This window comes from Amphichorda felina (genome assembly GCF_050947745.1).
Source record: "Amphichorda felina strain 45539 chromosome Unknown scaffold_7, whole genome shotgun sequence".
Classification (NCBI taxonomy): Eukaryota; Fungi; Ascomycota; class Sordariomycetes; order Hypocreales; family Bionectriaceae; genus Amphichorda; species Amphichorda felina.
The window spans coordinates 2,432,077-2,446,309 of NW_028145043.1; the positions used below are offsets into that span (position 1 = coordinate 2,432,077).

Below are 14,233 nucleotides of genomic sequence, written 5' to 3' on the forward strand. Positions count from 1 at the left end.
GAAGGTTATGTTAAACTTGTCGCTAAGCTACTGCTGACTGCTTATCATGAGACCGCACAGCAGCATCTTACCTCTAACGGATGAGCTCATTGGTCGTTGACCCACAGGGTGTTCCGCCTCTCGCGTCAGGCTAGGCCTAATACGGCTAGGCCTTTGTTACATGGGGCGTTTGAACTGAACCTTGGAAAAAGCCATTCTGCCGCCCAACCACCCTGCTGCTTGCTCGTCTGACTCCTCCACTCCTCTTATTCAACCGAAACCGACCGTGTGCACAAGCAGACGCAGACTCGGGCAAGCAGCAGGCCTTCCTCTCCTGGCGAAAGCAACTAACTGTGGAGCGTACTACCACCACTGGCTTGTCTTAGGTAAGACGGTCGCCTCGGTCGCACTCACTCCTCCCGTTCACCACGGCCCAGACACACCCAAAGCCAGACGCGCCTCTTGGCCCCCTGGCGTTGTTGTCCATCGACATTTTCCCACCCGAGTCTCGCACCACCTGACGCATCCAGTCCTCTGCTGGCACACCATATGGTCTCAGGCGCAGACAGTGGACTGTGGTTGATGTGCCCCATTCTGCCGACCAACTGGTGAAGCGACAGAAATTTCTCACCATTCCTGCTGTTCGTGGTCACTCGCGCCGCCTGCAGACGACGCCCCCGTCGCCCTGCTTTCTCTGCCACGGGCGCGTCGCTGGCTGCACAGCACACAACACGCACTGCATCTCCGCTCGCCGCGCCCGCTAACAGCTCCTGGCCACCACTGGCCTCATCCTCGCCAGCGATTTACTGGCTTGGCCCTCAGTGCATCGGTCCATTGTATTACCCATTCTTGCTGGTAGTTTTCGACTATTTTCTTGTCGGTAGACCCTGCCTGCGACGCTGGAGATCGCAGAGCAGCAATCGCGACTGGTAGTTTGACCCCAAGGTAAGGAGCCCTGCCTCCAATTTTTTCCCTGTTCTTTCAGGCGTGGACAGCGCTGGCGCTCCCCTGCCAGCCAACTGGAAGGGGACTGTTGCCCGCTGCTGAGCCGCTCACTCGCTCTCCCCCCGTTTTTGTCCCATTCCTTGCCACGCACACACACCTCCACCTCCTCGCGACGCGATTCAAGATCGCATCGAGTCCTTCCTATCCATCGCCACACGTTGTGCCGTGTCACGACCCCATCCCGATCCGTCTCAGAACATCCGCCTCCACTCAATGCGGATCGTGTCGCGCGCTCATTGATTGCTGACGTCGCCCATCGCAGACCAGCTCGCCATAGGCGGCCATCGCCATGAGCGCCTGGATGAACGACGCCGTCCCCAACCACAATGGCAACGGCTTCCCGCACATCAACGATCCAAACGCCGCAGGTGCCATGATGGACCCCTCCGCCTTCATGGCTAACTCGGGCCAATTCAATCCCGCACAGCTACAACAGCAGCAGGCCCAGCAGCAGCAAATACAGGCCATGCAAAATGGCCCGATGCGCAACGCCTCGCCATCCACCCTACAGAACGCCGCATATCAAACGAACCCCGTGATTCCATCAAAACGACCTCGCCCACGCGAAGATAGCATTGCCGGCTCCCCGACACAGAACCCTGGCATGCTGCCAACTTCGCGATCCCAGACGCCACAACAGCAAAACTTTCCGGGCGCCTTCCAGCCCGGTGGTGTACACCAGCAAGGCGCTGGCCAGTTCCCTCATCTGCAGCCTAATGGGTCTGCAAACGCCAGCCCATCTCCGATCATGGGTAACCAGATGCGCCCAGGGAGCGTGCCTCAAAGGGTAGCCACCGCGTCACCGCACCCCTTCTCCCCAGGGAACCAGCAGTTTGGTGCCCAAACCTCACCCGTCTCCTCTGAGCACGGCACGCCGCAACCAAATCAGTTTATGCAAAATATGCCCCAGGGGTACAATCCTACCTTCGCGCAATCATCCTCGAATCCCCGACCATCGCCAAACCCTAATGCGATGGCCGGAGGGCAGATGATGCCCCAGCAGATGGGACAAATGCCACAGCAAATAGCCCAGATGCAAAACATGTATGCCCAAATGCAGCAGCAGCAGCAGCATCAGCATCAGCAGGGACAACAACAACCTATGGGACTGCCGCAACAACACCAACAGCGTCCCCAGAACGCTCCAGGTATGAACGAGCCGCACAAGATGGCCGCATACCAAATGCGCCTTCAGCAGCAACTTCAGGGCAACATGCAGATGCAAGCTCAGATGCAGGCGCAAAATATGGGACGTGGAATGATGCCCAAGCAACCGATGCCCGGCATGCCAAACGGTCAGGGACCACAAGGCCAGGGAGGCATGATGAGGCCACGCCCGATGGCCAGTTCCAACCCCGAGCAATTCATGAAGAGCCTTACAGCGCTGATGAATGCCAAGGGCCTACCACTAGATCCCAACCCAATGGTGGGGGATCGCCCGGTAAATCTCATGATGCTCTTCCAGGCTGTCCAGAACAAGGGAGGCTACAAGGCTATAATGGCTGGGAATAACTGGCCTTTCATCGCGCAAGCACTAGGACTCCCCGCGCAAAACCCGAACGTGGCGATGTCACTGAAGCAGATTTACGAACGCAACCTGTACAAATTCGAAGAAGTATGGATGGCACAGCATAAACAGAGGTTAATGCAGCAACAGCAGCAGCAGCAACAGCAACAGCAACAGCAGCAGCATCAGCAGCAACAGCAGCAACAGCATCAGCAGCAACAACAGCAACAGCAGCAGCATCAACAGCAACAACAGCCTCATGAACAGCAGCATGGGACACCTCAGAAGCAGATGCAGCCAAATCAGCACATGAATCGGGGACAGATGCAACCAACCCAGCAACAGCATATGCAACAGCAGACGCCTGTGAAGCCTGCCCAACCTCCTGCAAACGGTTTCTCAACTCCTCAGCAACAACAGCAACTCCAGAACCAGCTAAGTTCGGCAGCAAGTCACAACAGGAACAGCCTGTCGAGGGGCATGGAAGCTCTTGGCCAAAACAACGTCCCTATGAGCTCCCCGGCACACGCCAAGCCCGGAAGCCTGTCGATAATCCAGCCCAGCGAGCGCCCACCTGCCGTAGCCACCATTGCCGAACCGGCCGCGCCGAAGCCGCTTCCCAAATCTGACGAGTACACTCCCTGTGCTCGTGAGCTCACAACCTATGGTGGAATGGATATTAACGCTGTTGGCGCGGTGGGCTCTGAGTTGCTGAGATGGGAGCCAGACGTTCCACCGTTGCCGGAGCTTGGCAATATTGATATCCACGCCTTGACCAAGAGCATACAAAGCGGTATTCATGGAGAAGTCAGGGTGGCTCTTGATACGCTTGCATCCGTCTCCAATTCGCCACACCAGCCCCATTTCATCCGATTACCCTACTGTGATGATTTAGTCGACTCTTTGGTTGATTGTGCCGAAGACCAGCTGGACATTTTGGCAGAGCACACCGTGGAGGTTTCAGATGAGATCCAGCTTACCCCCTACGAAGAACTCATGAGAGCTTGTCGCTTGGAACAGTGGGCGGTCAAAGAAACTCCCGCCGTTGGGAGTAATGAGTACGAGCTGGACCGCGCTGTGGAGAGGCTGATCTGTATCACAACGATTCTGCGAAATGTGTCCTTCCCTGGCGAAGCAAACGAGAATCATGCCGTCTTGGCGGACGAGACGGTGGTCAAATTCTTGTGTGTTGTCATTCGGTACATTGGGACACGAACCATGCTGCTGCGGTCGCACGCCAACACTTTGGATTTCATGAAGGATGTAGTCATCCTACTCTCGAACATCTCGGGTTCCATGGAAATCGCCGGCCGGGAACAGGCATTGTGTCTACTGCAATTTTTGCTGGCTTTTGCTCCCACTCCGCCCCCAAGCAAGACTAGGGATGCCTGGAAATTCACACCCTATGAACCCAGTCTACACCCTTACCTCCCTCATGCTGTTGACGCCCTAGCAAAACTTTTTGCTCGCGACGAGCCAAACAGGACGCATTTCAAGACCATCTTTGCATTGGATGCTAGCGGCAACCCTCCACACGAGCTTCTGACGCGCACCTTTGCTCTTGCCGTCTCACCGATTCCCGACAAGGTTCTGGAAAGAAGTCGGCCGCCTCAACTTCCGCCGCTTGTGGAAACAAGAAAGCCCTTCCTCATGCAGGGTCTCCTGTGCGCCGAGATTCTCGTTGCTTTGGCTCCTGGTCCGGACTCTGGACTGACTAAGTCGTGGCTTTTGTCCGACAACGCCTTAGTACAAAGCCTAATGGGTCTCATTCGGGGGCTTAGTCGGCAGTATGACCAGCCAGCGACACTCAACAGAGGTGCAGCACGGGCACCTCCCAGAAAAGATCCGGAACTTGTTTATATTGTCGTCACTGCAGTCGCATTGCTTCGAAGACTGGCGGAGAAGACGAGGGACTCGACCGACTCGGCATCCTCAGTGCTCTCTTTCCTCCCATCGTCACAGGGGCTGATGGAAATCACCAGTCTGACATCCCCAGAATGGGCAAAGGAAGGCCTTTTTCAGCAATTCACGGCTTGTTTCAACCTGAACCGGTGATGGTCTCCGTTATGCTTGGGGTTGACAACTCCTTTTTGCATATAAATTGGCGTCACATTGTCGACGCCACATCTGGATATACTTAGCAGTTATAGCCTTGGGGGGGTTGTGTATGTTATTTGAGGCGAATGTTTGGTTTGCAGCACGCCAGATAGCGAGTGCGGCTTAGATTTTGCATTATGCGTCATGCGGGCCTTGGCATGGGTTTCACGGATTTCCTGTGGCGCCGGTGCTTTTGAGAATAGGAATATGATATACTGATACCACACCAGCTGAGGCTAAACATTATATGGATTTATTGCACATTCATCTCAATATGTTACAAGTAGAGTGCAGTGATATGCCCGCTCCCGTGATGCAATCCATCCAAGTACTAGTACACTTATTGTACAGTCAATTCCGTACAATGGCTCCAAACCCATCTAAAAGCCGCGCTCCACCAGATACTGCCGTGTCTTGTCAAAGTAGTTACCCTGCATGGATCGTTAGCACTTCGAATTCCTGCCAACGCCCCGACGTTTAATGGAAACATACTTTAATCTCCAGATTGCCTGTCGTAGGATTGTGGCGGATGTTGTCCTGGGGTATCTCAAGCTTCTCCTTCAGCTCCTCGGCGAGAATACTCCGATCACCATTGATCTTCTTGATAAGTATGATCTCCTTTGTCCCACCAGCCATCCATTTCCGGTAGACGGGGAGTTGGGCAAAGGCGGTGCGGCGAATTATGTACGGCATAGACTGAAGGGCCTCGGGAGTCATGGTCGGGGGAGGTAGGGGCTCGCGGCTGAGAGGGCGCGCGGACTTGGGGATCTTGGAGGCGGCGGACTTTGCAGTACGCTGAGCTGCGCGGGGGTCGGCCTTGTAGGATATCGAGGCAGCCTGCGAGATGGGCTGATAAGCTGTACGTATCCGGACGAGCTGGTGTGGCAGGGTCGATTGCGTCCGGGTGGCGCATGAGAGCGCCCTGGAGAGAAGCTGAGGCATCGTGAAGTCGAAAGTCTCGGAAGACCCGAGGAGATGGGGAGATTATAGCTTCCAGTGAGTGCAGAGAAAGTGTTGGAGTTAAATTCGTCGCCGCGGAGCTCCGTTCGGTCGTCAAAGCCTCATATATGGGGTATGCACAAAGAAAAGAAGCGTGTGACAATCACCAATGGCAGGAATGGCTCCTTAGCTACCTTTCCATGGGAAGCCAAAGTCGCGTTCACCAGAAAATCTCGAGGTCACATGACATTCCAGCCGTGAACTTGCGGCAAATCCCCGGATCAGCGCCTGGCAGTCACAAACCCCACACCCACTTTGTTGTTGGCGAAATTTCGCCAAAATTGCCCCTCCTCGCCCGATTCGAGTTCTCGAACGAAGCCAGACCCGACCAACAACTCCCTCTTCGTCGACAGAACCGAAGACAATCTGCCCACCATGGAGGAAATCCTCAAGACCGTGTCGGCCGACGGCTCGTCCATCATGCCCAAGCTGGCGCCCCACCTGAGCCGACACCTGCTCTTCCCGCTCATTCAGTTCGAGGGCGACCAGGCGGAGGAGAAGGGAGAGGAGGAAAAGGCCAAGGCCATCACGATCGGCAAGATGAAGCTTCTCGAGGACACCAACATGACCGACTATGTGGCGAGCATGTATTGCGAACTTCACGGCGTCAAGGACGCGCCCGCCGAGTACAACAAGAAGAGGCAGGAGGTGCTTGCGCAGCTCGAGAAGCACGAGCAGGCGACCGAGAAGATTGCGGACCTGCTGACGCAGGACGATGTTGTCAACGGACTGAGGAGTGATAAGGTTGCCAACTTGGAGTTCCTTAAGAACCAGCATGGAGTGAGTCAATTGAACGCGGGGAGGGAAAGTGAGGGTTTGTGCTGACGAAGCCAGGTCACTATGGACATGGTGAACGCGCTGTATGATTTTGGCCAGTTTCAGTTCCGCTGCGGCCAGTACGGCAATGCCGCCGACATGCTCTACCAGTTCCGTGTCCTCTCCACCGATAACGACAAGGTGTCTGCCGCGACATGGGGCAAGCTGGCCTCCGAGATCCTCTCCACCAACTGGGAGTCGGCCGTGGATGAGATCAAGAACGTCCGTGAGGGTATCGACTCTAAGCTCTTCAACAACCCCCGCGCGCAGCTCGACCACCGCACCATGCTGATCCACTGGTCTCTGTTCCCCCTTTTCAACTTCGAGGCCGCCCGGGAGCCCATCCTAGAAATGTTCTTCTCCGCCCCTTATATCAACACCATCCAGACCTCGTGCCCCTGGGCCCTGCGCTACCTGATCGCCGCCGTTATCACCGGCCGTGGACGTGCGCGCAACTCGTCACTTCAGCAGAAGCAGCTGAAGGACGTCGTCCGTTATGTCCGCCAGGAGGCCTACGAGTACACCGACCCGCTCACCCAGTTCGTCAACGCCCTGTACATTGGCCACGACTTCAACGCCGCCCGCGAGGCGCTCCACATGGCCGAGCAGGTGTGCCGCTCTGACTTCTTCCTCGCCGCGTCGGCCGACGCCTTTGTCGACGCCGCCCGTCACCTTATCTGCGAGAGCTACTGCAAGATCTTCAGCCGCATGAACATCCGCGACCTGAGCGCCAAGCTCGGCCTCAACCCCGACGACGGCGAGAAGTGGATCGTCAACCTCATCCGCGAGACGCGCCTCGACGCCAAGATTGACAGCCAGGACGGCACCGTCATCATGAACCACCCTCCCAACAACGTCTACCAGCAGGTCATCGAGAAGACCAAGGGCGGCTTCTTCCGGACGCAGGTCCTTAACGCCGCCGTGTCCAAGTCGTGAGCGTTGTCGGTTTGGATATGTTGGTTTTCTCCTTCTTAGAAGCTTTTCAGCGGAGCTGTGTCCCCGGAGGGTCGACCCTTAGAAACGAGCGGAGGTAGCGGGCGACGAACGAGGGTTACAAGGAAATTAGAATGGCGGCCCCTGTATATCCCCGGTGATGCGGTTTGGCATTGCATGGCGTTTTTCGGGAACAAAATAAGGGATGTGGGTATACTTCCGATTGAAGGGGGGTATAATGGCTGCTTTTCAGTATGAAGTAAATGATATTTGAACTTTACCCCTGACACATTAGTGACCCTGCAACCTCTAGAACGACGACATGACCCAAGGCCAGATTTATTTTGCCGTAACACTCGTAGTATATGTGTATATGTCGTAACTCATACTTTCAACATCTTTTTCGTATCAACCCGAACAAACACCTAACTCCCCTTGGTTCCCCCAACGCGTTTTGCTCCTTAAGCTTGTACCACAAGTTCCCGAGACGGAAGTGGCTCATGATTCAGCCTCCCGCCCAGCAAGCAGAACCTTGCCCCTGAGAGCCTCAATAACGCTGTCCCTCATCCACCAGGCGCCCTCCTCTGCATCTACTATGTTCTTGTCTTCCCCGGCCTGCTCACCCTTCTCCGTCGCCATACTGTCAGACACGTCGGCGCCATCCTTCCTAAGGAGTGTGTCTCTCGCCCTGCCCCACTCGAACAGCAGCCGCGCGCCCTCGAGCCGCTCCCTGTCACCTCCATCATCAATCCCCCTCTCCATCTCCATCCTCGCGTCCACGGCACGGCCCGTCTCATGCTCCTCCTCCCCATCGGTTTGCATGATGACGGCTCGTTCGGCATACGACACTTGGCGAAGGCCTTCCAGATTAAAGAGCCCTCCTAGTGGGTTACTCTCTTTGCTGGACCTGCCCAAAGCTGAAAGGGTTGAAGCAAAGACACCCTCGCGCGGTGGTCGACGCCGGAGGTATATGCTCTGGTTCTTCATGAAGGCTTCCCGCGTTTCGAGATTGTCGAAATCAACTTCAATGTCCCAGAACTGAGGTCTGCAATTAGTGGATAGGCTCGAGATTTGATCAAGAGGAGGCAGGAGGCAAGGCGTCGTGCGGTAGAGCGTAGGCTCCGCCGAGTAGCCATCCATCATCTTAATAACGACAGGAACAGAGACGGGCTGGTCGGTCAGGACATCCTTGGTCACTAGGCACCTTTGCTCCGTGGCGAGAACCCAGAAGTGGCGAAATGCTTGGAGATGAGAGCGATTGTCCATAACATCGTTGGGGAAGATGGGGTAGAAGGCAACGAGCAAAGAGGCAATGGCCACGTCGCTGGATCCAAATGTTGCGGTTCCGCAGCCCAAGAATAGCGCACCTATGGCTAGGTGAGCTGCGAGATGTGACCCATAGGGTGTATCCGGATCATCCCGTCCATGAAGAGAACGGAGACGGCGAAGGACAGGAATATCACCTGTCCCAGCCATGACAATGGAGCATGATAGGGCCAGAACATCCTGGCACATGCGGGCGCTTGACCGGGCTAGCTCCTCGTCGTATGGTGGCGTGGCCTCCGGATCAGAGAGAGTCGGCGGAATCCGGGTAATACGAATGAACTGATCGAGGTAATGGAGCAAGAGATCTCTCACTTTGACAGAGGCAGTGCCGGAAAATCTCAGTGCGATAGACAGACAAATTCCTGCCAAAACACTGAAGAAGGGCAGATCAGTCGAGCGAAGTTTGTTGGTGCTCTGGAGTTTATGCCGCGGGCGGAACACCTTTGGAAGGCTGCTCTGGACCCATGCGAACGTCGGCTGGATCTTTGACCACATAATAATGTTCTTAGCCACGGTGCGCAAGAGAAGGATATCAGGGCGCACATAGTCAAATTGCAGCACTGAGGATGGAACATCAATCTTGCGCGCAACAATGGAGTCCTCCGACTTCATGAAGATAAGTGCGATGGCCATGACTGCCCCAGCCGCGGCTCTGTCCAAAATATGCACAACCTCGACGCTCTTGGTTACCGTGGCATGCATGATCAACTTCTCGGTGAGCCTGAGATCGTGCAGACCTTTAAGGTCATTGCCCTTACCAAGGTTGATGAAGCCCAGGGCAAACCCTGCTGCTAGGCGATAGCATTCGCTTCGGAGGGGTTCCTGCTCGTCCTCCTCGTCGATGTGCTCAATCTCCGAGAGCATTATTTCGCTCATTCGCCGGTGCTGGCTGTTGCAGTACAGCAACCCGATCCCCATGATGCCACACGTCTGTGTCAAGGGGGGTAGGTTCAATTCAGCCGCCCCACGGGGTAGCATGCGCGTAGCATGAACAGAGAGAAGGCGGGTGATGAGCGAGTCCATGGTGCCCATATATGATGCGGCAAGTCCTAGCAACAGGCCAATGGAGGTCATGGTGTGCTTAGGGGTGAGATACTTGAATGCCACCCACTTAGCAACACCCTTGAGGTGCCCATTGAGGCCCAGTGCAAGAAGGAAGCCGGCGTGTCTATTACTGAGCTCCAGTCCAGGCCTATTGTAAAGAATCCATGAGGAGTCGATGCCTTTGGCCTGGGGAGAGATAGCCAGCCCGGCGGCAACGCCCTGGTGGAAGAAGCCCCAGCAGACTTTTTCTTCAGTGAAGAGAGATTTGTCCACACCGACGGTGACGTTAGCAGGCCTGACGACACAGTTCAGGTTGAATCCGCCGATGTGGAATTTCTGGGTAATTAGTGGATAGCGTAGACTGTAGTAGAGCAGAGCTCGCCCTGCCGGGATAGCCAATGTTCCCATGGCGATTCTTGAGACGAACTCCTTCTGCTTCTCAAGATACACGCTCTCGGGGCAGTCAGGCTCAGGCCGGAAGTGCACAGCTCGCGCCTTGTGAGTTGACAGCAGGTCCTGAACCTCGTTCAATCGCCGATCTTCTTTGAATAGCGCACGAATGACCGCCTGGCGCTCCGTCCCTTCGCCTTCGTCATATCCGACGTTGTTCGACTCTTCTAAGCTCTGGCAGACCAGCTTGAAGTCCCGCGTGGCTTTGTGCGTCGGGGCCTGTAACATTCTGTTAGTTGCTGCAAATGTCAAGAAAGGCTTTTACTCACGAGGATGTTGGATATCGCCGATCGGGGTTTGCTTGGTGCCAGAACAAGACTGATATCGCTTCGCTTCACCAGGTCCAAGAGTTCTTTGTTCCATGAGGTTGGCGGATGAGACTGGCAGAGTGATATCGCGTCCTGCAGAGGAACCAGAACGGCTTCTGGTAGCGTGTCCAGAAAATGGGGCGTCATCCCGCACTCTTGCATGGCTTCGACCATTTCAACCGCAGATGCATCTCGCTTCAGGACCTTGAAAAAGCGCTTAAATGTAAGAGTCCGAGGTACGACGGCATCCCATCTGCTGTCCCACCTGGCTTCCGATTCTGGAAGCTGCGAGCTCACGTAGAACATATCTCCAGGAGTTGGGTACGCCTCCCTCCCGTCCCTAATCAGGCGAGACTGAATCCACTGGAATACATCCGGTCGAACGGTGGGTTGGTTGATTGGAGGTTTCACAATCAATTCTGCGTTGGAGTCAGCAAATTAATTCATACCCAGTCCAGCCAAGCAAACATACCGGAATCATGACGATGGTCAATCTCCTCCTGAATCCCCACCTCGTACATTGACCAGAAATCATGCCATCCTAGCCACCTACTAATCTGGCACAGCACCACTCGCAGATCGGCCCGGCCAGGAGACTTGTATTCCGGAGTCATGATGCCCAGTTTCTCTTCTTCTAACAAGAGATGCAGCGCCATGAAAATGTCCATAGCATTCTTTCGTCGCGTCTCGAGGTTCCTACTGAGCGCTGTCGGTAGAAATCCTGATGTCCCAACAGCCGCATCGCCGACTGGAGAGAGCATGAACTCCTTTGCAAGAGCAATGTGCCTTGATATGAACTTGGGTGCGAAGCTCTGATCCCCATGAGGCGAAATCGCGTCGTCTAAATCTTCATCGAGAGTCCATTCCCAGCCCCGATTCATCATCCACAAGGGACAGCCTAGTGAGTTGGCTGTCTCTCCTACTTCTAGAGCTTTCCAGTCATCAGATTCTCGTATTGAGCCGAACGAACCTGACGCCGGCTTCCTCCTCCTAAAGGGTAACCGCGTCGTCTGGAAGGTTGCGGCCTCAGTGCGGCCAAGATTAAGAAATATGGTCAAGAGTAAAATAGTCACAGCTGACCACTCCATGCTGGCTACAGTGTCTTCTCGACCCTCTAGCCATTGCATGATGTGGAACCAACCAGCGTGCGTTCGCTCTCCGACACAGTCTGGTAGAATACTTCTGCAAGCAGCCAGAACCCTTCGAACCTGGGGACAAAGTGGCTGAAGCTGGATCCGAAGCTGGTGTAGCCTCCCTTCGGCGTCAACCACATCAACCACGCCACGTGCGCGGGGATACCGTATCCCAACAACGCTCCCATTACTGATATCAAACGCTTCAGACTTGCGCTCTTTGACATCGCGGTCAATGCTTCTCCCGACGTAGACAAGACTTCTGGTGTTGTCTACAAGGAGTGTAGACAATGAGATCTTGGTGAGCTCCCTCCATGGTGCCTGAATGCTCAACTCATGCCGGCCATCCATAGACTCGGATAGGACAAGGACAACGGACTGGTCGCCATCAACAAGCTTGCAAGAATCGACAACATTCTGCGCAACCCGCAACTCCCCTGGCGTAACAGACACGGTGGCTAGCGCTGGCGTATGCCGTGTTCGGGTCCTCGAGAGTTTTTCAGGCTTGTGATGTAGCCTGGCGTGTAGAATAATGAGCTGAAGGCGCTTGTCCAAGGGATCCTGGATGCCGACGAGGAGTTGGGTACGAGAACGTTCATTGTTTGCGAAGGGGGGTGCCGTGAGGACAAAGACCTTTGGCTTGATCTTGGTAGTTGATTCGGCGGTAGAATACCGAAACTGCTGGTTCTCCAGGTGAACGCTATGAATCTTGGTGAACTTGATCTCGTGCTGCAACCCATCCAACTCGTGGTCATCCAGGCCCATGTTATGAAAGCCTTCGTCGAGTCCGATGTCAAAAGGTGCCTCAAGCAAGCTGCCCAAACTTGGGTGGATCTGATTGTTCAGGCTGGAGCTCAGGCGAGCCACGTGGCCTCCAAGAGAATCATTCCTCCTTGATGACGTGAGGCCGGCAGCCGACTGTTGATCGGCAAAGGCAGGCCGCTCGTGGGAGGCCGACAGGTCAGCTCGGGCAAGCATGGAGCTGACACGCCTGGAGCTTCGCCGCGTGACGCCAGCAGCCTCTTTATCCTGCTGTTCTAGGGAAGAAACGAGGTCAAGGGGCTTTTCTACTTTATCCCCCTTCTTCTGGCGCTTTCCTGGAAGAGGGACACCAAAGCTCTCGCGATAGTTCTGCTGAACTGGGGTGGACGTTCCGCTCACAAGACCTGGTTGCATGGAGCTCCGACGCAGAGAGCTTCTCCTCCTGGTGTTCTTCTTGTGCTGGATGAAGGGGTCCTTGTGTTCCAGGTAGGTTAATCGCCACACGGTATATGTGTTTGCCTCCCGATGAATGGTAACGGCCATCGTCAACGGCTCCGCCCCAGGCAAATCAATCTTCTCTATGTGCAAGATTTCTTCGGAAGGATTGAGGAACGCTTGTTTCTTTGAATGCTTCTTCTTTGGCCCTTTCGGGGCCTCCGAGTCGGTCACGACCAGACCGATATCCAATAGGGGATCCGTCAGGCAAACCAAGCGAGGCCAGCGGGACTCTGTAGGTTTTGTCTGTGCATCCCACGTCTCTGCAAAAGACGATCCAAATTTCATTTTGAGCGGCTTCGGGTTCCCTAGGTTCTCGATGGAAAAGGTCGATTGTTGAGAGCTGTTGAAGGCCGTCAGTTGAGAAGACACGGTGGAGTTCGGTGGGACTCGTAGGAACTTGAGCGTGTGGGCGTCAGTATTCTCGGTCTTGGATTTCCGCTGAATGATGATGCCAATGGGGCCTGCGCAGGCTGACTCGGCTTCGAAGGGCATGTGGACGATGTGGTTGGTTCCAGAGAGGAAGTAGATGTTCGCCTGGGTCTTGAAAAAGACAACCAGGGCCTTTTCAAGGGCTGGACCCCCCTGGCGCTTTCCACTGTGTGCATCTTCTTCGCTTTTCTGTTCGTCTTCGGAGGTCGGGAAATAGGCAAACAGGGCCTGGACGATGGGGTCGTCTTCAACGTTGAACCCATACGACTTGCGGAAAATGCCACCTCGGGACCATATTACAGTGTCCTTAGTAACTAGGAGCTCATCCTCGTGATGCCCCTCCTCTGAATCATCGGAAAATATGTCCCATCTGTATGAGCCGGGCGTTGGATTGGGGGGGAGGAGCTGTTCGTTGATGGCGTGTCGGAGGGCTGACGGTTGATGCAGCCCCAAGGACTTGACCGACGCCATGGTGGGAGGGCTCCATAGGCCACAGAGCCCCAGTCGGAGTCAGGTCACGGGCTCTGATCCGTGGTGAGCGTGATGATGTGCTATCGGAGCATCGGCGGTTGGCGTACGGTGTGCTGAGAGAACAGTGGAACTTGGAATCGCGTGTCGACGCGCCTTGGCTCTGAGTGGGATCATGGAGGTTTAGACTGTCACAAATGGTGGGGGTGGCTCGAGAGGGTCCGAGGGAGCTCCATTGGCTGATCTTCCAGCAGCATTCAGCAGCATTCAGCAGCCTTCAGCAGCAGGGACCGTGCACAGCTAATAGTGCACAGTGCACTTGCTGATCAGCCACTGGCCTCCCGAGGCTCGTGACGTAGGATGAGCTGCAAGGCACCATTCCCAGCATCCCAAGCTCCGTGCTAGAGCTCCCTCACATTCCCGCGACTCCAGTCCTCCTCAATCCAACCTCGCTCCCTGGCCCTCCAGACCCGTCTCTC

The 14,233-nt window shown here is 55.3% G+C and overlaps 4 protein-coding genes across 4 annotated transcripts; 2 read left to right on the plus strand and 2 right to left on the minus strand.

Annotated features, from left to right (window-relative positions):
* Positions 1-1,197: 1,197 nt before the first annotated feature.
* ACO1O0_007557 (uncharacterized protein) lies at positions 1,198-4,546 on the plus strand (the record flags this gene model as incomplete). Its single annotated transcript, XM_083196929.1, has 2 exons — positions 1,198-1,206; positions 1,262-4,546. 2 exons carry the CDS (start codon positions 1,198-1,200, stop codon positions 4,544-4,546), a joined length of 3,294 nt encoding a protein of 1,097 aa, XP_083048137.1.
* Positions 4,547-4,968: 422 nt separating this feature from the next.
* On the minus strand, positions 4,969-5,530 carry img2 (mitochondrial 54S ribosomal protein mL49; the record flags this gene model as incomplete). The annotated part of the gene is made up of 2 exons (XM_083196930.1): positions 4,969-5,019; positions 5,081-5,530. 2 exons carry the CDS (start codon positions 5,528-5,530, stop codon positions 4,969-4,971), a joined length of 501 nt encoding a protein of 166 aa, XP_083048138.1.
* Positions 5,531-5,962: 432 nt separating this feature from the next.
* On the plus strand, positions 5,963-7,339 carry INT6 (eIF3 subunit 6 N terminal domain-containing protein; the record flags this gene model as incomplete). Its single annotated transcript, XM_083196931.1, has 2 exons — positions 5,963-6,367; positions 6,422-7,339. The coding sequence occupies 2 exons, from the start codon at positions 5,963-5,965 to the stop codon at positions 7,337-7,339; spliced, it is 1,323 nt and encodes a 440-aa protein (XP_083048139.1).
* Positions 7,340-7,834: 495 nt separating this feature from the next.
* Positions 7,835-13,757, minus strand: APC1 (anaphase promoting complex subunit 1; the record flags this gene model as incomplete). Its single annotated transcript, XM_083196932.1, has 3 exons — positions 7,835-10,375; positions 10,426-10,883; positions 10,937-13,757. The coding sequence occupies 3 exons, from the start codon at positions 13,755-13,757 to the stop codon at positions 7,835-7,837; spliced, it is 5,820 nt and encodes a 1,939-aa protein (XP_083048140.1).
* Between the last annotated feature and the right edge of the window lie 476 nt (positions 13,758-14,233).